This window comes from Nomascus leucogenys, chromosome 1a (assembly GCF_006542625.1).
Source record: "Nomascus leucogenys isolate Asia chromosome 1a, Asia_NLE_v1, whole genome shotgun sequence".
NCBI classification, from domain to species: Eukaryota; Metazoa; Chordata; class Mammalia; order Primates; family Hylobatidae; genus Nomascus; species Nomascus leucogenys.
This window is the reverse complement of record NC_044381.1, coordinates 94800762-94823897: the sequence shown is the minus strand read 5'-3', so window position 1 is coordinate 94823897 and position 23136 is coordinate 94800762. Positions and strand designations below refer to the sequence as shown.

The following is a 23136-nucleotide window of genomic DNA, read 5'->3' as shown; positions in this document are numbered from 1 at the left end:
CTTCACTTGTTTCCATTCTATATTTGTACTTCTGTATAGTTCTTGTGAAAACTGTCTTGATCCCTAAAATACTTGTATAAATATCTGTTTACCACCATAGAACTGAGAACCCCTAGAAGGTATTTACTGGTTGTCTTATTTTTATATTTCCTACATTTCTTAGTATAGTACATTATACATCATTGGTGCTCTATAAATAGCTGTCTAATTGATTGGAAAAATAGACCTTTTGGGGAGATGGGAAAGCGGTTCTGCAGTTTTTGTAAAAATGAAATGTTTATCATAAAATTCAAACAAAGAAAAGTTTAAAAAAGAAAAAAGCTCAAAGGTTCACTCTAGAGATAGTAGTGATGTTTGTCCTTTGGTGAATATCTAGCTCATCAAACCATACACACAGTTATATAGTATTATACCATATATATATATATATGCCATAATTTTCTTAACGAGTCCTGTACTGATGGACATGTAGTTATTTCTCTTTGTTTTGGGGCAAAGAGAGGGCAATGAACATTCTTATATATATTTCATTTTCCTCTACATGTGGCAAAACATAAATTAGGCATATGCTTTGACTAAGTACTCCTAATTTTTTTTAAGAAAGAAGACTACTTAGTCAAAGCATATGCCTAATTTATGTATAAAATGGCTTTATATTTTGAAAAGATTCTTTACTAACAGTATTAATAGAATGGCATGTAGAAGTAGTTATTATTATTAACAAATTTGGTACACTTATTTGTGCCACATAGCTTTCTAAGCACTTTACACATATTTTCTTACTTAATTCTTACAGCACCCTATGATGCAGATAATACTGGGAAGTTAAGTAACTTGTCCTTGTTCACACAGCTGTTGAGCAGTGGACAGAGATTTGAACTATGGTTTTTCTGACTTCAGAGCCCAAGTTATTATTAGCCAGTAACTACATTGGACAATTCTTTTGTTAGTCGTTTTTTTTCTTTCTGTATACTTTGTATCATTGATGAGCCAGATTATAGTGACTGACTTGCTATGTAGAAAACAATTTCAGAATTTTTTTCTTAATTTTTAAACTTCCCTTGAAGTAATAGCATTTTGGGAAGTTTTTCATATATTTTACATTGAATTTTTATACAGAGAGAGACGGTTTCGCCATGTTGCCCAGGCTGTTCTTGAGCTGTTCTTGAGCTCCTGGGCTGAAGCGATCCACCTGCTTTGACAACCTCTCAAAGTACTGGGATTACAGGTGTGAGCCACCACACCTGGCCAGAATTTGTAAAACTTTATTAATTAAAATCATTTTTTATTGTATTACAAAGTGAAAAGATTGTATGATTTATGAGTGAGTTATGGTTTGACAACAAATAAGATTTATTTGGAAAATCTATGCTTTATTGCATTTGTAGTTGATTTCAAATAGCTTTTTATTTCATGTAGCTAAGCTAGAAGCATAAGGTTACAAATGTGGCACCTTTGATTTTTATTCCGTGAATAAATGCATGCATTTGTTTGCTAATACGTCCAGGATGTTTTTAATGTAGTGATAGTTTTCTGTTTGATTCTACTCTGACTTCTCAGAAGAACCATGACATCTAGATCTAGGATCTGTTGCTGCCCCTGCCACGTTTCTCACAGTGACTGTTCCACGTATCACTATGCCTGGAATGGACTTGCAAAATAACCAGAGGAGAGGAGGCTGTGATAGAGAATTGGGCTGATACACCCAACTGAAAGTCCCTTGTTAGCCTCTTTTTCATATGTGGTTGAATCAAGTTTTGAAATATCAGTGTAAATAAGGTAGTTTTATGGTTTTAATAATAAGCATCTAAGAGAAAGAGGCAAGGTAAGGATAATAATAGAATTGGTTTAACTTGCAGTGCAGACAAAAAAATTAAAGATTAAAAAACTGCATAATGCAAAGAGTGGAAAGAAACAATAGAGTAATGGCCCTTGATTAATTATCAAGCTCACTGCAGACTCAAACTCCTAGGCTCAAGCGATCTGCCCCCCTCAGCCTCCTGAGTAGCTGAGACTATAGGCATGTGCCACCACACCCAGCTGATTTTTTTTTTTTTGAGAGACAAGTCTTGCTGTGTTGCCCAGGCTTCTTTGTGATCTATTAATTAAGATGTCATGTAATTTCTGAAATTGAGATTGGTATGATTCTCAATATGTAGTTATTCACCATATTATAAAGATGGATTTGATTGATTTGGTATAGTTATTCTCCGTATTATAAAGATGGATTTGATTGGATTCCATCTGGGTAGAACTATATTGGGTAGATGAGTGTTCTTCAGATAGCTCCTTAAGGTTGCTACTTGATTTGTGGTTGCGGAGACGGGAGCATTCTCCACATTATCACTTCCAGTTCCTCAGCTTTTGAATAGGTTTTTATTTGATGAGAGGATATTGTGGCCGATAAATGATTTTAAATGATTGATGTAGATACATAAAATGGAATTTTTATTTTTAATATTTAAGGAACTCTAAATATTTGAAATTGTCTTTCAAAGATGTTTGATATTTGAGTTTTTATAAGAAGTATATATTTGAAAGTTAACTATTAACCAAATGCAAACATATGCAAGAAGGAAACATTAATCAGTCTTTTTATTTTAAGGGAACAGATGCTGCTTGTGTTGCTCAGAGTCACGGAATCTGTACTGAAGATGCCGTCACAAGCTTTTCTACAGTTCCAAGGGAAAAAAAATATGACTTTGGCAGGTCGACTTGCAGGACCACTTTTCCAGGCAATAAAAATAAATAAATAGATGAATAGCTGGATAGATACGGGTTTTTTTGTTTTGTTTTGTTTTGTTGTTGTTGTTTGTTTGTTTTTTAAAATTCATTGAACCCTGAACTTGTTACCAGGAAAAAAATGTTTTAAATTAGAGATTATTTCTTATTTATTAAGGGATCTTTTGTAGAGCTAACTTAAAAGTTGCTCATCTAAATAGGCTATTTGCCATACATACAACCTAGTATAAGAGTGGAGGTAATATCAGATCTGTGAACAAACAGGCTAATGATATTTATTTTATCTGTTGTGTAGTATACATAATATATGGTTGCAAAAACCTGGCAGTGTTTTAGGGATAATGACCTGACTGCTTTATGAGTTTCCATATCTCTGGGACTGCTAGGAAAAACTGTCTTTTTATGTTATTCTGTAATAATGAAAAAGTAATAAATAATTAAGATTGATTCTTATCATGCTTTTTTTAAATAAGACTTTATTATCCTCCCTTCTCGACTGGTGGTAGTTTGATTACACAGGAATTCTATATTGTGTTTTTTAAATCTGAGGATAGAGTACTGACTTTAAATGTATTATGGATTCTTTGAAAAATAGAAAACAAAATTTTTTTTAAGATAATACATGAAATACAAATACATGATTCTTAATGTCAAAGGCAAAAGCTGTCTTAGATCTAATTCTTGGCCATGAGTGTAGCCATTTAAATTGGTTGGAGTTTTTTTTCATATATTAGCCATTTGCCTAAAATTATATGCTGGTGTTGAACAGTCTTTTAAAACCAGCTACACATATCATCTAAACTCCTCTTAACTTCATTAGCCATTTTTTGTTTTTTCATTCAGGTTTCTCCATTGTTAGAGCTAACCCGATGGTGGGAGCTACAGGAAGATAAAATTTTATCTTGCTATGTGAAACAACTTTTTTTGTAGTCTGAGCATTAAAGTAGTCTTTTTTTTTTGTATTAAATTAAAGATAGATTGGGAGGTCAGTAGTTACTACAGTTCTGTACCTAAACTCTGTTAATTTTCATCTTTACATTTCAGGTATAAATTTATGTGAATTCCTTTCTAAATGTTGTAGAATTAAGCTTTTGAGAATCTTTATTTTATGACTTGTTTCTTCAATCAGAGGACATATCTTTAGTAGAAATCCACAAAATCTCAGGGGGTACTTACTGGCTAATCCATTTGTGTCCTTTTATGAATTTTTTTATCCTGTGATCAGATTTATTACAGAATGCTTTTAATTTGTTGTGTTTAAAAAAATTTAATTTCAACCTTTAGTTTACGTATACATTTTCAAAACTACATTTCATTAAGTTAAATATGTCTGTAGTATGTTGTTTCTTTATATTATTAAAAAACATTTTCGAGTTGTAGTTAGTGGTTTCCATCCTTAATTTGGGAATGTAGGTTTTGGCTTTTTAGTTCAGTAACTCAACATTTTCAACGCTTAAAAGTATGGAGACTATTTTTTAAATAGCATTTATTTAACATTAATGTAATGCAGCATAAGAGACAGTTATAAATTTAGGGAGATTTCTTTTTAGTTTAGATTGCTGGGTGTTGGGAGTTGGCAGTTGCTGAAATGAAATTTATAGTAGATTCTAATGATTGCATGAATTGCTTTTACAAGTATTATCTATTTAAAAAAGCATGCGATTTTAAATGTTGCTTGTTTTTAAGTAATTTTTTTAAGAATTGAATATCTGATTTTGAAGTCACACACTAAACACATTTTATTGTTATTTCTGATATTTGTCTTTATAGACCCTTATAGTTGCCTGGATCAAAGCAAACCTAAATGTGTACATCTCCCGAGAACTTTGGGATGACTTACTGTCAGTATTGTCATCGTTGACCTATTGGGAAGAGTTGGCCACTGAGTGGTCACTGACTATGGAGACGTTAACTAAAGTTTTAGCTAGGAATTTATATAGTTTGGATCTCAGTGATTTACCATTGGATAAGCTGAGTGAACAGAAACAAAAAAAGCACAAAGGGAAAGGTAAGAATTGTTCATAGAGATGCTCTATATAAATTTGTTTAAACAACTGAGTCAGGGAAAACCGTTCCAGGGAGAGGGGTGAGGGTGAAATAAGTAGAATCTTAAATATTTTATTTTTAAGAATTAAACAAAATGAAAATGTATAAAATACCGTTCCCTTTTATCATAAGCAATTTTTTCTTAGAACTGAGAAGGTGGTTTAATGTTACTCTGTTTAAAATGTATACAATAATTATTTTAAAAATTGTTTTTAAAGCACTTACTTAGTTTTAACTAAAAGCAAACATCCCCTAGACATGAAATATGTATCTGTCTAATGTTAAAAGGGAGTGGGGCAGTAGCGTAATGATTATATCATTAATATATGTTTTTAAAATCCTCAGTTTGTTAGGATTTTGCTTTTTTTTTTTTTCTGAGACAGGGCCTCACTCTGTTTCCTAGGCTAGAGTATAGTAGCACGGTCATGGCTCACTGCAGCCTCGACCTCCCAGGCTCAAGGGATCCCTGCCCTCAGCTTCCCAAGTAGCTGGGACTACAGGCCACCATGCTCAGCTAAATTTTTTTGTTTGTATTTCTTATAGAGACATGGTTTCACCATGTTGCCCAGGCTAGTCTCGAACTCCTGGGCTCAAACAATCTGCCCACCTCCACCTCCCAAAGTGCTGGGATTACAGGTGTGAGCTACTACTCCCAGCCAGTATTTTGCATTGTTAAACATTAGTTGCTAGCTAGAGTTTACATCTAAGTCACATTTCATACTTTTGTCCAGGGTATTATGTGCTCAAACTACTTTTTCCTGGACTATGTTTCCCAAGTGGCTATTATTGGCAGATTAGAGATTTAGTAATCATCACCACAGGATGGGTTTGTTTAGCTCATTTCCTGTCTTTTTTTTCTTGTCTAAATGTTTCATTTTTATTCCAAAGCAAGTGGGTGGCAGAGAATTTCTAATAGCTTATTGCTAATGGTGTAATTTTAAAATTCTGCATCAGTTTTGGAATATGATTTATACATAAAGTGAAGCTCATGAAAGCCTTACAGTACACAGCATTTTTGTCTTATTACTTTATAATTTATGTGAGCAAACCTAAGACTCTGAGGCAAGGTAGCGCACATAACTTGAAGATATTATTGATCAAGTAACAGTATATTGAGATTGAAAATCTACATTTCTAGGAGTTGGACATGAATTTCAGAAAGTTTCAGTTGACAAGTCATTTTCTAGAGGATGGAGTCGTGATCAGCCTGGCCAAGCCCCAATGAGACAGAGGAGTGCAACAACCACTGGTTCTCCAGGAACCGAAAAGGCAAGGAGTATAGTACGGCAAAAAACTGTCGGTATGTACTCTTGAAAATCATGAGAATGGTACAGGGCACCACATTTATAGTCTTTGGTAACAATTTGTATCAATATATCGTTTTTCTTACCAGTTGATTACTGTCGTGAAATGAAAAACTACTATAGCAAAGCCTTTTTTCCAGAAGTACTCAGAGTCTAGTGATATGCTATGTTATCCCTTTATGCTATTAAGATTTATTGGACATTATTTTTATGTGGTTTATTTTACTGTAGAGAGCCATAATTTTAAAATGTTATTTTACAGAACTGAAGAAGTAGAACTGTGATTCACTTTACAGAACTCAAGCATTAACTGATGTAGTTTCATTAAAGGAATTTACTCACAAATATGGAAAATTAGGGTAGCTAATTTCCTGTGCTACAATTATATAGTAGATTAGTTTCACAAACTTCCAACAAGAATCTCATTTGCTCTGCTGGAAGACAGCTGAGGTCAACATGGAGTCTGTTACTGAGTTTCTTGCTGCTTTTAACAAAAATGGAAGAAAGTTCTATAACCTGGGAAATAGCAACAAAGGAACAATGTTGGAAACAATTTCTGGGCATAAAATCGCCCAGCGTACTGTGGAATTAGCTACCATCTCATTTCTTTTTCTCAGAGGTTTATAAAGTTGGCTGAATTATAGTAGAAAGAGTACTGCAATGAGAAACAAGGAGGGCTTTTTCCTAATCTCTTTTCTTACTCTCTTTGATCACTAAATAGGTAGGTAACCTTGGACAGTCTACCAAACGTTTCTAGGCTTTTTTTGAAAGAGAGATCTTGCTCTGTTGTCTTTGTTGGATCATAGCTCAGTGCAGCCCTGGACTCCTGGGCTCAAAGTGATCCTACCTCAGCCTCCCCTGAGCTTCTTGAGTAGCTAGGACTACAGGCGCATGCCACCATGCCAGGCTAACTTTATTTTTCATAGAGACAGGGTCTTGCTGTGTTGCCCAGGCTGGTCTTCAGTTCCTGGCCTTAAGCAGTCCTCCCACTTTGGCCTCCCAAAGTGCTGAGATCACAGGTGTGAGCCATGGCACCCAGCCTTTTCTAGGCATTTTAAGTACTTCTTCTATGTAGTGGGAATGATAATACTGCTCATTCCTGAAACAAAATTGCCCGCAGTTATTCCAAGGTTTACAATCAATGCTTCTATGAAAAGAGAATTTTCCTTGGGAGTGTATCTGTATTTAATGGTAATCAGTGAAAAACACTATTAATTTTAAAGAAATTTAAAGCCGTTATTGTAAGAATACATCTTGTATAAAAAAATTAGGTTCTAAAGTGTTAAGAATTATGGTTTGAAAGGAAGAAACAACTAGAAAGAAAATAAGAGCTTAAAGATTTTAAAAGAATTAAAATACATGGTTAATGTAAGATCCTTTAAAAGGATGACATATTCAGAATTGTCTTATGCTTTTAAAATAAGCATAGAATTACATTAATTGTATATTCCAAGCTAGAAGAATAAGACAAGATATAAGGAAAAAAGTTATTGTAGTATTAAAATGAATATAATGGGAATTTTACTAAAAAATTACTTTTTGGAATCCTAAGGAAAATGATTATATTTGAAATGCCTTCCTTCACTTTATATTAATGTCACAATTACAGAAAATATTTGTGTATTAAGAAGAAATTGTTGGCCAGGTGCAGTGGCTTACGCCTGTAATCCCAGCACTTTGGGAGGCCGAGGTGGGTGGATCACAAGGTCAGGAGTTCGAGACCAGCCTGACCAACATGCTGAAACCCTGTGTGTACTAAAAATACAAAAAAAAGTAGCCGGGCCTGGTGGCATGTGCCTGTAATCCCAGCTGCTCAGGAGGCTGAGGCAGGAGAATCGCTTGAACCCGGGAGGCAGAGGTTGCAGTGGGCAGAGATCAAGCCTGGAGCGACAGAGGGAGCAACAGAGGGAGACTCCGTCTCAAAAAAAAAAAAAAAAGAAATTGTTCTTTTAAGTGTAAATTTTTATTTTATTTAAATCTAATCTTTTTTTAAAAGTACATTTTTTTCTGATTATAGAAGTAATTTATGCTTAGTGTGGAAAGTTACATTTAGAGAAGCATAAAGACCCATTAGCTGTCTAATGAGAAGTAATCATTGTTAACATGTTGGCATGTATCTTTGTAGTCTTTTACATAGCATGTAATGGATAAAATATTCATGCTGACTTCATAGCTCGTGGTGATTACTTTCTAGTTGTACTAACGTCAAAATAGTTTTGTCTGAACTGAACAAGCCTATCAAAGTTAAAGCCTTAAAAATTTGTTAAGAAAGGTACCTGCATGAAGTTATAAAAAGGGGCAGCAGATTAAATTAGGATGTTCTTTGGGCATATTTTTTAAAATTTTTAACATTACTTTTTTTTCTTTCTGAGACAGTCACCCAAGCTAGAGTGCAGAGATGCAATCTCAGCTCACTGCAACCTCTGCCTCCCGGGTTCAAGTGATTCTCCTGACTCAGCCTCCAGTAGCTGGGATTACAGGCACATGCCACCACACCCAGCTAATTTTGTATTTTTAATAGAGCTGGGATTTCACCATGTTGGCCAGGCTGGTCTTGAGCTCCTGACCTCAAGTGATCCACCCACCTTGGCCTCCCAAAGTGCTGGGTTTAACATTAATTTTTCCAGCCTGGGCAACATGGTGAAACTCCGTCTCTACCAAAAAAATACAAAAAAATTAGCTGGGTGTGGTAGCGCATGCCCGTAGTGCCAGCTACTTGGTGGACTGAGGTGGGAAGATCTCTTGAGCCCAGGAGGTTGAGGCAGCAGTGAGCTGAGATCACACCACTGCACTCCAGCCTGGATGACAAAGTGAGACCCTGTTTCTTAAAAAAAAAAAAAAAAAACATCGATTTTTTTATAGTTATTTATTTATTTATTTTTTGAGATGGAGTCTCGCTGTGTTGCCCAGGCTGGCATGATCTCAGCTCACTGCAACCTCCACTTCTGGGTTCAAGCAGTTCTCCTGCCCCAGCCTCCCAAGTAGCTGGGACTACAGGCACATGCCACCACGCCTGGCTAATTTTTGTCTTTTTAGTGGAGACGGAGTTTCACCATGTTGGCCAGGCTGGTCTCGAAGTTCTGACTTTAGGTGATCCGCCCACCTCGGCCTCCCAAAGTACTGGGATTACAGGTGTGAGCCTCTGCGCCCAGCCTTTATGTTTTTCGTGAACGTACGTGGTTAAAAATTTAGACTCTGATTAAGTGTATACATTGTAGTAAGTCTCCCTCATCACTATTCCCCACCTTCCCATTTCACCTCACTAGAGGCAACCATTATTACCAGTTTCTGGAGAATCCTAAAGATGCTTTATGTCTATACAGGCTTATAGCATAACATATAAAATCTTGTGAATCATGGCTTTACACATGTGAATGAAAAAAATTCCTTTAAGTACTCACTATGGAATTGCTGTTCTATGCATTAAGGATATAGTTGTGAACAAAGCAAGTAAATTCCACTGGAGCTGACAATTCTAGTGTTGGGGAAGAAACATAATAAGCAAATAAACCAATAAACATGTCAGGAGTTAGTAAAGGTATGAAGAAAAGTCAATCAGGATAAAGGAATAGAAAGTGTTAGAGCTAAGGACATAGGACTGTTTTAAGTAGGGAGGTCAGGGAAAGCTTATTCTATCCTATAAGAACAAAGACTTGAATGGAGAAAGTGCATTCCAGGCAGAAGGAAAAGTAAAAGTCCCAGAGCTAGGAGTGTGCTCTAGGGCTTTTGAGTGTTTGAGGAGGAGTAAGGAAAGAAGAGAGTGTTAGGAGATGAAGTCAAGCTATAATGATATATCTTAAAGATTATTATATATCAGAAAAATGTTGGCCGGCCACAGTGGCTCACACCTGTAATCCCAGCATTTTGGGAGGCCGAGGCAGGAGGATCACTTGAGGCCAGGGGTTTGAGACCAGCCTGGACAACATGGTAAAACCCTGTCTCTACTAAAAATACAAAAATTAGCTGACTGTTGTAGTACACGCCTGTAGTCCCTAGTTCCAGCTACTCAGGAGGCTGAGGCACAAGATTTGCTTGAACCAGTAGGCGGAGGTTGCAGTGAGTCAAGATTGTAGCACTGCACTAGGCAGAGCAAGACTGTCTCAAAAAAAAAAAAAAAAAAAAAAACTTGGAACGTCCTGTATCATAATTACATGGAAGTACTATAATTTAACCTATGTCCTAAAGATGAGTATACCTTTTATAATTTTGTGCTATTAAAAATGATGTAGAATAGGCTGGACGCAGTGGCTCACACCTGTAATCCCAGAACTTTGGGAGGCCGAGGTGGGTGGATCACCTGAGGTCAGGTGTTAGATACCATCCTGGCTAATATGGTGAAATCCCATTTCTACTAAAAATACAAAAAATTAGCCAGCGTGGTAGTGTGCGCCTGTTATCCCACTTACTCAGGAGGCTGAGGCAGGAGAATCGCTTGAACCCGGGAGGCAGAGGTTGCAGTGGGCCGAGATCGCACCATTGCACTCCAGCTTGGACAACAAGAGTGAAACTCCGTCTCAAAAAAAAAAGGTATAGAATATACTTACGTATTCTTCTATATTTTGTGCATATATGCAAGTATATCTATAGGTTAAGTCTGTAGGATATGAAATTAATTTGCCCTCTAAAGAAAGGAACCTTTGTAGCCTTAATAGATTTAAGCAAGGATCATTAGTAGATATCAAAAACATTAATATGTAAAGGATTGCTTGGGAAGAGCATATTCACTTGTTGCCAAGGATTATCTTACAGATTATTTATATTTGCAAAGGGTAAGTATACCTTTACAATGGAGGGACCTGGAATCAAGCCTATATACTTAACTTCTAGTTTATAGTATATATAGGAGATAGAAGAACAAATTAAATGACTCCAAGAGAAAATAATTAAACAAAATTAGAAGGTAGTACATATTATGAGACAACTGGTCTAGCCTCTTCAAAAACACAGTATCATTTTTAAAAAGTTGAGGGTGGTCTGTTTTAGGCTCAAGAGACAATAACCAAATGCAATATATGAACTCTCATGGAATCCTGGTTTGAAAAACACTATAAAAATTACTTTGGGGATATCTTGGTAACTTTGAATATTGATTGAATATCAGATGATATTATGGAATTTTTGTTAATTTTCTTAGGTGTGATAATGGTATATAGGTATATAATGGTATATCATTTTCTTAGGTGTGATAATGGTATATAGGAGGAGGATCTTTTTTTTTTTTTTTTGAGACGGACTCTCGCTCTGTCACCCAGGCTGGAGTGCAGTGGCGCAATCTCGGCTCACTGCAAGCTCTGCCTCCCAGGTTCACGCCATTCTCTTGCCTCAGCCTCTCCGAGTAGCTGGGACTACAGGCGCCTGCCACCACGTCCGGCTAATTTTTTTGTATTTTTAGTAGAGACGGGGTTTCACCGTGGTCTCGATCTCCTGACCTCGTGATCCGCCCGCCTCGGCCTCCCAAAGTGCTGGGATTACAAGCATGAGCCACCGCGCCTGGCCCTATAGGAGGATGATCTTACCTGTAGATGAATCCTGAAATATTTAGGGATGAAGGACTCATGGTATCTGCAACTTACTTTCAAATACTTCAGCAAAAATGTACACACAAAAAAATAAAGCAAATATGGCAAAATGCTAAGCAGTTGAATCTAGGTGGAGGTATACCTGTTTACATTGCAATAGCCTTTTTTGTTTGTTTGTTTTTGTTTTTGTTTTTGTTTTTTGAGACGGGATCTCACTCTGTCACCCAGGCTGGAGTGCAGTGGCGCGATCTCAGCTCACTGCAACCTCTGCCTCCCGGGTTCAGGTGATTCTCCTGCCTCAGCCTCCCAAGTAGAGTAGCTGGGACTATAGGCGCACGCCACCATGCCCGGCTAATTTTTGTATTTTTAGTGAGATGGGGTTTCACCATGTTGGCCAGGCTGGTCTTGAACTCCTGACCCCAAGTGATCCGCCCTCCTTGGCCTCCCAAAGTGCTGGGATTATAGGCACGAGCCACCATGCCTCACCATCTTTTAATTTTTTCTACATTTGAAAATTTTCTTAAAAAATTGGGAAGAAAGGGACTTTTTAAAAAGTCATTACATGACTTGTATTGCCAGCAACATAGTGAACTTGATATTCTGGAGCTATTAGATATTCTTGCTAGCATTTCGTCGTACCACTGGTTTGCAAATAGAGAAACCTCTAAGACTCTTCTTACTCACTTCCTTGACCAAAATAAACAAAACTATGAGCGGAAAATGGAGTGATGAGCAGTAAGCACACTGGAAAAGTAGGATGATCTTGAAGCAAATTGCTGATAATCACTTCTGGGATCCAGACTAAGACTTGAGCAAGCTTCAAGGTTGGATGACTGAATTGAAGACTTCCATGTTGAATTGGTTATCTTGACAAAGATACAAGTTAATTTCAGGTCAGTAATGCTTCCTGACAGTTGTACAAGCAAACACAAATTATCTGGAGTAATTCACTCTCAATTAGGCCTCCAGAAATTCCACAGGTTAGAATCAACCAAATATGAGTTCACAAAGATTATTCAGTAAACATGGAAACAAATTATGTAAATGAGTTAGCAAGAAAGAGAGAGAGAATTTAGATTCCTTAAGATTTTAATCCCTAATGCTGGAATAAAATAACCAGACTATAAAATAACCATGTTTGAAATGTTTAAAGAGGAAAATGATAAGCTCATTAAAATGATTAAAAAGAATCAAGCAGAACTTTGAGAAATAAAAATATAATTCCTGAAAGAAAAAAAAAAACAATATTAAGCAACACATAAAATATAAATAAAGAGAGAATCAGTGACTTGGATTAGAAATTTGAGGAAATTACCCAGGACATTGAGATGGGAAATGTGAAGGAGAGGGTAAGAAATCTGTAGAACGGGATGAGAGGGTCTGATGTGTCTAGGTGGAATACCAGAAGGAGAGAATGGAAGAGAGGCAGTATTTCAAGAATGACAGAGAATTTATTAAAGCTATGAGTCTATAGAAACAGAAGCACATAATATACCAAATAAGTAAGTAGAAACCCGTACTTAAACACACTGCAGTGATATAGCAGAATGGAAAGACAAAGAAAAGAGCATAAAGGCTGCAAAGAGAAAAAATACATAATCTGCCAGAGAAAAACAGTTATGCTGAAAACAGTGTTCTCAGCACTGACAATGGAAGACTGAACAGCATGATAATATCTTCAAAGTGCTAAGGAAAAATAACTATCATTATAGAATTGTGTACTGACCAAACTTTCAAAATGGAGGGTAAAACAAAGACAAAAGCTTAAAATAATTTGCTATGGATTGACCTTCATGAAATAACTTCTAAAAGAATATTTTAGGAAAAAAAATTACCCCAGAATTAAAGTCTGAGATGCAAGAAGGATAAATTATCAAAGAAAGTGGTAAATGTGTAGGTAAATCTAAAGAAATATTATCTGAATATAGTAATTCTGGAATTAAAATGAAGGGTAGAATTTAAATACTGGTCATTCATAATATATAGTTCAGGAAGAGTTTGGTGACAGTATAAATATTCTCAAATCCTTATCTTGTTCAGGGTGAGGTAGAGAGCTGGTGTTATTGCATTAGCTTTAGACTTTAAAAATATAAGGTAAAAAGACAACCCAATTAAAAATGGACAAAGGATTTCAATGGACATTTCTCTAAAGAAGATATGCAAATGGCCAATAAGCACATGCTCAAAAACACTAGCTATCAGAGAAATGCAAATGAAAATCACAGTAAGATGCCACTTTACACCCACCCACTAGGATGGCTATTGTTTATCAAAATACGAATATTAAGTGTTGGTGAGGATGTGGAGAAATTGGAATCCTTATATATTGCTAGTGGGAATGTAAAATGGTACAGCTACTTTGAAAAACACTCTGGAAATCATTTCCTTTAAAGTTAAAATTATATGACCCAGCAATCCCATTCACAGGTATATATCCAAGAGACTTGAAGAGTGGCTGCTCTCATCAATTTTTTTTTTTTTTTTTGAGACGGAGTCTTGCTCTGTCACCCAGGCTGGAGTGCAGTGGCATGATCTCAGCTCACTGCAACCTCTGCCTCCTAGGTTCAAGCGATTCTCCTGCCTCAGCTTCCTGAGTAGCAGGGATTACAGGCGCCTGCCACCACGCCTGGCTAATTTTTGTTTTTTAGTAGAGATGGGATTTCACCACGTTGGCCAGGCTGGCCTCGAACTCCTGGCCTCAAGCAGTCCACCCGCCTGGGCCTCCGAAAATGCTGGGATTATAGGCATGAGCCACCGCGCCTGGCCCGCTCACATCAATTTTATATACTTGTTGCCAAAATCATTTTTAGTCTAAAGTGCAGTTTATTTCCTATTCTCAAGAAGTTCATGACCTTCTGAGACTGACAAATTCATGTCCATATGCTCTAGTATTACTATAGTATTGGGACCAATCTGATTTATTTTAATGGATTTTTCTGGTATAATTTCTCACTTTTCCCTTTTGCTTATTGCATGTAAAAGATGAAAAAGAACTACTGAATAATCCTGTAAACACAAAAAACTAGATTCCTCCTCGTCATTGAGAAGGGGAGTAACCTGATAAAACTGTTTTTAGAGATTAATTTGGAAATATTGAGTACTGTGAGTTTAAGAAGACACTAATGGAACCTGATGTGGGTAGCTTTATTAATGTAAAGTCAGGACCAGGGTTGAAGGACAAACAGTGGGGATAGAGAATAACCAAGTTGCTCAAGCTAGAAGTCTGGGAGTTAGCTTCAACTCTTCTCTCTCTCCTATATCCCCAAACTCTGATTGAATCATCATATCCTGATGATTGTATCTTGAGCTAAGTATCTCTCACCTTTCTTCACTTCTTTACATTTTCACTGCTGCTATCTTGGTCCAGTACACCATTACGTCTACATTGCTGCAAGAGTTTCCTAACTTCCCTGCATCAGTTTTTACAACCTCCAGATCCGTTTTCTACCTTCTTGTCATAGTGATATTAAGAATAATTTCAAATTGATGTAACTTATTTGCTTATATTTTTCAGTGGTCTTTTATTGCTCTTGGGATAAAATTGAAAATCTTACCATGATTTTTATAAGGCCCTGCATGATTAGGCCTCTGCCCACTTTTCCAATCTCATTTTATTCCTTTCTCCTTTGCTCTCTACTTTCCACATTACTAGGCTTCATTTATTAAGGAAGTGAGAGAAGAAAATTAACCAACCTGAGTTTTACATCCAGCTTATTTGTCCTTCAAAAGTGAAGGACATGGGTGCATTGACTCACGCCTGTAATCTTAGCACTTTGTAATCTTAGCACTTTAGACTGAGGTGGTGGGAGGATTGCTTGAGGCCAGGAGTTTGAGGCTAGCCTGAGCAACATAGTGAGACCCTGTCTCTACAAAAATTTTTAAAATGCGCTGGGTGCAGTGGCGCGTGCCTGTAGTCATAGCTTCTCAGGAGAAAGAAGTGAGAGGATTGCTTGAGCCCAAGAGTTTGAAGCCACAGTCAGCTATGATTGCACCACTGCCCTCCAGCCTGGCTGACAGAGCAAGATCCAGTCTAAGAAAAATAATAAATATAACAAATTTAAAAATGAAGGGGAAATAAAGACTGTCAGATGAACAAAGATGGAGATAATTTGTTGCCAGTATACTTGCTTTGCAAGAAATGTTAAAAGAAATTATTTATAAAGAATGAAAGTGATAGAGGTCAGAAACTACATAAATAATGGAAGAGTGTTAGAGAATTAATGAATGAAAGTAAAATATTTACTTACCACCAACACTGGAAAAGAAAAAGAAAGTAAAATAAAATAAAATATTTTCTTTTTCTTTCTTTCTTTTTTTTTTTTTTTTTTTTAAGACATGCTGTGTCACCCAGGCTGGAGTGCAGTGGCGTGATCTGGGCTCATTGCAACCTCCGCCTCCCAGGTTCAAGCAATTTTCCTGCCTCAGCCTCCTGAGTAGCTAGGATTACAGGTGTGCACCACCATGCCCAGCTAATTTTTGTATTTTTAGTAGAGATGGTGTTTCACCATGTTGGCCAGGCTAGTCTCAAACTCGTGACCTCAAGTGATCCACCCACCTTGGCCTTCCAAAGTGTTGGGATTATAGGCGTGAGCCACCGCGCCCAGCCTTTTTTATTCTTAATTAATCTAACAGCTAATGATTTGTTAAACAAACCGAAAATATATTAGGTGATTATAGCTTGTGGATGGTGAAATGATTGACAGCAGTATTTTAAGGGATGAGAATGAGGAATTGGGAATCCTTTTAAGTATGTCTAGCTGGAAAGTGGTACAGCATTGTTTTAAAAAGAGGACTTGGGTGGGGTACAGTGGCTCATGCCTGTAATTACAGCACTTTGAGAGGCCAGGGTGGTTGGAGTTCAGGTGAGAGGCCAGGTGGCTGGGGTTGCTTGAGCCCAGTTCAAGACCAGCCTAGGCAACATGGTGAAACTCTGTCTCTACAAAAAAATTGAAAAATTATTCAGGTGTGGTGGCTCGCACCTGTACTCCCGGCTCCTCAGGAGGCCAAGGTAGGAGGATCGCTTGAGCCCAGGAAGTTGACACTGCAGTGAGCTGAGATTATGCCACCGCACTCCCACTTGGGTGACAGAATGTGACCCTGTCTTAAGAAAAAGAAGACTTGGATTAGTTGTTAATACATATTGCAAACTCAGGGGCAACCACTAAAAAGGTTTTTTTAAAATGTAGTGTAATTCATATGCTAGGAGGGGAGAAAAATAGAATCATATAAAATACTCAGAACCAGAGGAGGCAGTAAAGAGTGGAATACAAAAAAGAAGGGCACTGAATAGAGAACAGGAACAAATGTGGTACAGTGTTAACTATAGCAATAATCACTTTAAACATTAGCTGTCTAAATAAACCAATTAAAAGACAAAGACTGTCTCAACAGATAAAAGAACAAGCCTCAACTATATGTTGACTATAAGAAGTCCCTTTAAAATATAAAGATACATAGATTAGACAGATTAAAAATGAAGAGATGGCAAAAGATATACTATGCTAACATTAATCAAAAGAAAGTGAAACTAATTATGCAGTCGTGTCATTTAACAAATGGGGATATATTCTGAGACATGCATCAGTAGGTGATTTCTTCAGTGTGCGAACATCATAGAGTGTATTACAGAAACCTAGGTGACATAGTCTACTACATACCTAGGCTGTATGGTGTAGCCTATTGCTTCTAGGCTGCAAACCTGTGCAACATGTAACTGTACCGAATATTGTAGGCAATTATAATACAATGGTAAATATTTGTGTAAGCATATCTAAACATAGAAATGGTGCAGTAAAAATAAAGTTATAATCTCTACAGCTAAAAGAGTATTATAAAATCTACAGTAAAATTAGAGTTTTATAATCCATAAGGACCACCATCATACATGCAGTCTGTTGGTGACCGAAACATCATTATGCAGTGCATGACTATGTTAATTTCAGACAAAGCAGACTTTAGAGCAAGGAGAATTATCAAGAATAATGAGGGGTATTACATAAAGATGATTAATTCTAGCCAGGCATAGTGGCTCACGCCTGTAATCCCAGCACTTTGGGAGGCCAAGGAGGGTAGATCACCTGAGGTCAGGAGTTTGAGACCAGCCTAGCCAACATGGTGAAACCCTGTCTCTACTAGAAATACAAAAAATTAGCCGGGCTGGTTGGCACATGCCCATTGTCCCAGCTACTCGGGAGACAGGAGAATTGCTTGAGCCCAGGAGGCAGAGGTTGCAGTGAGCTGAGATCATGCCACTGTACTCCAGCCTGGGCAACAGAGCAAGACTCCATTTCAAAGAAAAAAAAAAGATGATTAATTCTCCAAGAAGACATAATAATCCTTAACGTGTGTTCACTAACAACAGGATATCAAAATACATGAGGCAAAAACAGATAAACCTGCCCAGAGAAATAGAAGAAGTAGTGGTACTGTGGTTGGATATTTAACATCTTTCTATCAGTAATTGACAGATCCAGCAGGCAGAAAATCAGTGAGGACATAAATGAAATGAATAGCACTGTCAGTCAACTGGATCTAATTATGACATCTATAAATTGCTTAATCCAGCAGAGATTATACTCATTCTTCTCAAACTCATGCGAAACATTCACCAAGACCACATTCTGGGTCATAAAACATGCCTTAACAAACTAAAAGGAATAGAAATCATACAAAATATACCTTCTGACTGCAATGGATTTAACTATAAATCAATGACGGAAAAAGTTGGAAAACTCTAAAATACTTGGAGATTAAACGACACACTTCTAAATAACGCACAGCTCAAAGATGTTTCAAGATAAATTGTAGAATATTTTGAACTAAATGAAAATATAACATCAAAATTTGTGAGCAGTGAAAGCTGTGCTTAGAGGAAAATGTACAGTATTGAAAATATATATTACTAAAGAAGAAAGATCTAAAACCAGTAATCTAAGCTTCCACTGTAGGAAACTAGAAAAAAAAAATCCAAAGTAAGTAGAAGAAAAGAAATAATAAGAATTAGAGCAGAAAACAGGGAAGTTGAAAGTAGGAAATCACTAGAGAAAAATCAACAAAACCGAAAGTTGGGTCTTAGAAAATATCAACAAAACCAATAAATCTCTAGCTAAGTTAAATAAGAAAAAAAGAAGATATCAGTTATTAATACCAGAAATGAAAGAAGAACCATTACCATTGATCCTTTTATTATTTGTTTTATTTTTAATTTTTGTGGGTATATAGTAGGTATATGTATTTATGGGGTACCTGAGATATTTTGATACAAGAGTGCAATGTGTACTAATCACATCAGTGTAAATGGGGTATTCATTACCTCAAACATTTATTCTTTGTGTTTCAAACCATCCAATTATATTCTTTTAGTTATTTTTAAATATACAATTAAATTATTTTTTGCTATAGTCACCCTGTTGTACTAGCAAATACTAGGTCTTATTCATTCTAATTTTTTTCGTACCCATTAACCATCTGCACTTACCCTTTCCCCCACTATACTTCCTCCGAGCCTGTAGTAACTATCCTTCTGCTCTCTATCTCCATGATTTCAATTGTTTTAATTTTTAGCTCCCACAGATAAGTGAGAGCATGTGATGTTTGTGTTTCTGTGCCTGGCTTATTTCACTTAACATAATGACCTCATGTCAGGATCTCATTCTTTTTTAGGGTTGAATAATACTTCATTGTGTATATATACCACATATCCTTTATCTATTCATCTGTTGATGGACACTTAGGTTGCTTCCATATCTTGGCTATTGTGAATAGTGTTGCAATAAACATGGGAGTGCAGATATCTCTTTGATAAACTGATTTCTTTTCTTTGGGTGTATACCCAGGAGTGGGATTGCTGGATTGGTAGCCCTATTTCTAGTTTTTTGAGAAATCTCCAAACTGTTCTCTATAGTGGTTGTACTAATTTACATTCTTACCAACAGTATGTGAGGGCTCCCTTTTCTTCACATCCTGGCCAGCATTTGTTATTGCCTGTCTTTTGGATAAAAGCCATTTTAGCTGGGGTGGGATATCTCATTGTAGTTTTGATTTGCATTTCTCTGATTATCAGTGATGTAGAGCACCTTTTCGCATACCTGTTTGTCATTCGTATGTCTTCTCTTGAGAAATGTCTATCGATCTTTTGGTCCATTTTTAATTGGATTATTAATTTTTTCCTGTAGAGTTGTTTGAGCTCCTTGTGTATTCTAGTTATTAATCCCTTGTCAGATGGATACTTTGCAAATATGTTTTCCCATTCTGTCGGTCGTCTCTTTACTTTGTTGACGATTTACTTTGCTGTGTAGAAGGTTTTTAACATGATGTCATCTCATTTGTCCATTTTTGCTTTGGTTGCCTATGGATATTATTTAAGAAGTCTTTGCCCGCTTCATTGTCCTGGAGATTTTCCCCAAAGTTTTCTTTCAATAATGTCATAGTTTGAGATCTTAGATTTAAATCTTTAATCCATTTTTATTTGATTTCTCTATATGGAGAACGATAGGGATCTAGTTTCATTCTTCTGCCTATGGATATCCAGTTATCCCAGCACCATTTATTGAAGATACTGTCCTTTCCCCAGTGTATGTTCTTGGCATTTTTCTTGAAAATGAGTTCACTGTAGACGTGTAGATTTATTTCTGGGTTCTCTGTTCTGTTCCATTGGTCTATGTGTCTGTTTTTATGATCCTTTAATTTACTGATAAAAGAATTAAATTTGATAACCTAAAAGAAATAGACCAATTACTTGAAAGGTACAATCTACCAAAACTCATACAAGAAGAACTAGATAATCTGAACAGCCTGATATGTATTAATGAAATTGAATCAATGACTAACAACCTTCCAAATTAGAAAGCACCAGGCCCAGATGGTGAAGTCTACCGAATATTTAAGAAAGAAGTAATTCTCCACAATTTTTCTCAGAAAATAGAAGCAGAAGGAATACTTCCTAATTCTTTCGAGGAGTACTGCATTACCCTAATGCAATTCATCTCATCAACAGGCTAATGAAGAAAAGCCATATGATCACATCAATAGATGCAGAAAAAACACTCGGCAAAATCCAACACCCATTTAGGATAAAAACTCTCAGCAAAGTAGGAATAAGGAGAACTTCCTCAACTTGATAAATCTATTAAAAAACAAAAACACAGGTCAGCCTACCTCTAGCATCGTACTTAATGGTGAGAAACTAGGTTTTATTCTGCTGAGATCCACAACAAGACAAGGATATCTCACTATTCCTGTAAGACAGGAAAAGGAAATAAAAGGTCTACAGATTGAGAAGAAATAAATAAAGCTATCTTTGTACATGACATGATTATTTATGTGGAAAATTTCAAAGTGACAACCTCCTGAAACTAATAAGCAATTATAGCAAGGTTATAGGATGCCAGATTAATATATAAAAGTCACTTGCTCCCTCCATACCAGCAATGAACAACTGGAACTTGAAACTGAAAGCACAGTACCATTTACACTGGCACCAAAAATCTCCAAAACAATTAGATATAAATCTAGCAAAATATTTACAAGATCTATATGAGGAAAACTATGAAACTTTGATGAAAGAAATCAAAGAATATCTAAATAAGTTGAGAGGTCTAATTCATGTACATGGATAGAAAAACTCGCTATTGGCAAGATGTCATTTTTTCCCTACTTTATCTGTAGATTCAACACAATCTCAGTTGATTTTGTTCTTAACAAGTTATTTTGTGGATATTGACAGACAGAATCTAAAATTTATATAGAAAGGCAGAGCATGAGCAACATGGCAAAACCTGTGTCTACAAAAAATTCAAAAAACTAGTTGGATGTGGTGTCATGTGCCTGTACTCCCAGCTACTTGGGAACCTGAGATGGGAGGATTGCTTAAGTTCAGGAGGTCAAGGCTGCAGTGAGCCATGATTGTGCCCCTGCACTCTCTAGCCTGGGTATCACAGCAAGATCTTGTAACAGGAAAAAAAAAAAAAAAAAGGAAAGGCAAAAGAGCCAGAAGAGTCAACACAATATTGAAGGAAAAGAATGAATTCAGAGAAGGGACAGAACGTGACTTCAAAATTTACTATAGTAATCAAGAAAGTATGGTATGGGTGACAGAATAGACAAATAGATGGAATAAAATAGAGATTCCAGAAAGACCCACACAACTAGAGTCCACTGATCTTTCACAAAAGAGCAAAGGCAATTCAATGGAGAAAGGATGGTCTTTTCAACATGGTGCGGTAACAATTGGACATCCACATGCCAAAAAAAGATGAATCTAGACACAGACCTTACATCTTTCACAAAAATTAACTCAAACAGATCATAGACCTAAATATAATATACAAAAGTATAAAACACCTAGAAGAAAACATAGGAGAAAGTCTAGGACAGCTTGGGTTTGGCAATGAGTTTTATAATACAACACCAACAATAAAATTCATGAAAAAAATTGCTAAGTTGGACTTTATTAAATTTAAAACTTCTGCTTTGTGAGAGACATTGTTAAGGGAATGAAATGACAAGTCACAGATTGGGAGAAAATCTGCAAAACACATACCTGATAAAGGACTGGTTCTAAAATATACAAAGAACTCTTAATATTCAACAGGAAGAGAACAACCTGAAAAATGGGCAAAAGATGTGAACAAACACCTCACCAAAGAAGATACAGAGGTGGCAAATAAGCATATGAAAAGATGCTCAACATCGTATGTCATTAGACCATTGCAAATTAAGACAAGATACCACTACACACCTAAAAGAATGGCTAAAATCCAAAACACTGACAACACCAAATGCTGGCAGGGAAGTGTAGCAATGGGAACTCTCACTGGTGGTGGAGATACAAAATTATATCATCACACTGGGAGACAGGTAGTTTCTTTCAAACCTAAACATAGTCTTACTGTAGGATCCAACCATAGCACTCTTTGTATTTACCTATATAAGGTGAAAACATGTCCACGCAAACATCTGCACATGAATATTTATAGCAGCTTTAGTTGTAATTGTCCAAGATACTCTTCAATAGGTGAATAGACAAACTGTTGTACATCCATAAAATGGAATATTATTCCATGATAAAAAGAAATGAGCTTTCAGACCATGAAAAAAAAAACATGAAGAAACTGAATGAGTATTGCTGAGTAAAAGAAGCTAATCTGAAAAGGCTACATACTGTATGATTTCAAATATATGACATTGTGGAAAAGGCAAACTTTTGTCAACAGTAAAAAGATGACTGGTTTCCAGGCACTAGGAATGGGGGGGTGGGGCTAGAAGAAGGGATGAATAGGTAGAAGCAAGCACAGAGAATAAAGATTTGAAACTATTCTGTATGGTACTTGTAATGGTATATATGTGTCACTATACTTTCTCAAAACCCATAGAAGGTACTACATAAACAGTGATCCCTAATGTAAACTATGGACTTTAGCAATACTGTATCAATATGAGCCTGTTAATTGCAGCAAATGTACCATGCTAATACAAGATGTTAATAATTGGGGAAACTGGTAGGGAGGGGGAAAGGGATATATGGA

The 23136-nt window shown here is 36.4% G+C and overlaps 1 protein-coding gene across 18 annotated transcripts in view; it reads left to right on the top strand.

Annotated features, from left to right (window-relative positions):
• The window catches only part of RALGAPA1 (Ral GTPase activating protein catalytic alpha subunit 1), a 219588-nt gene that overhangs the window by 34962 nt on the left and 161490 nt on the right, over positions 1-23136 (top strand). For all 18 annotated transcript variants that reach the window (XM_030813587.1, XM_030813603.1, XM_030813555.1 and 15 more), the window contains 3 exons: positions 2606-2735; positions 4513-4750; positions 5927-6088. In XM_030813587.1, coding sequence (XP_030669447.1) covers positions 2606-2735; positions 4513-4750; positions 5927-6088 — 530 coding nt within the window. The remainder of the gene's footprint in view (positions 1-2605; positions 2736-4512; positions 4751-5926; positions 6089-23136) is intronic.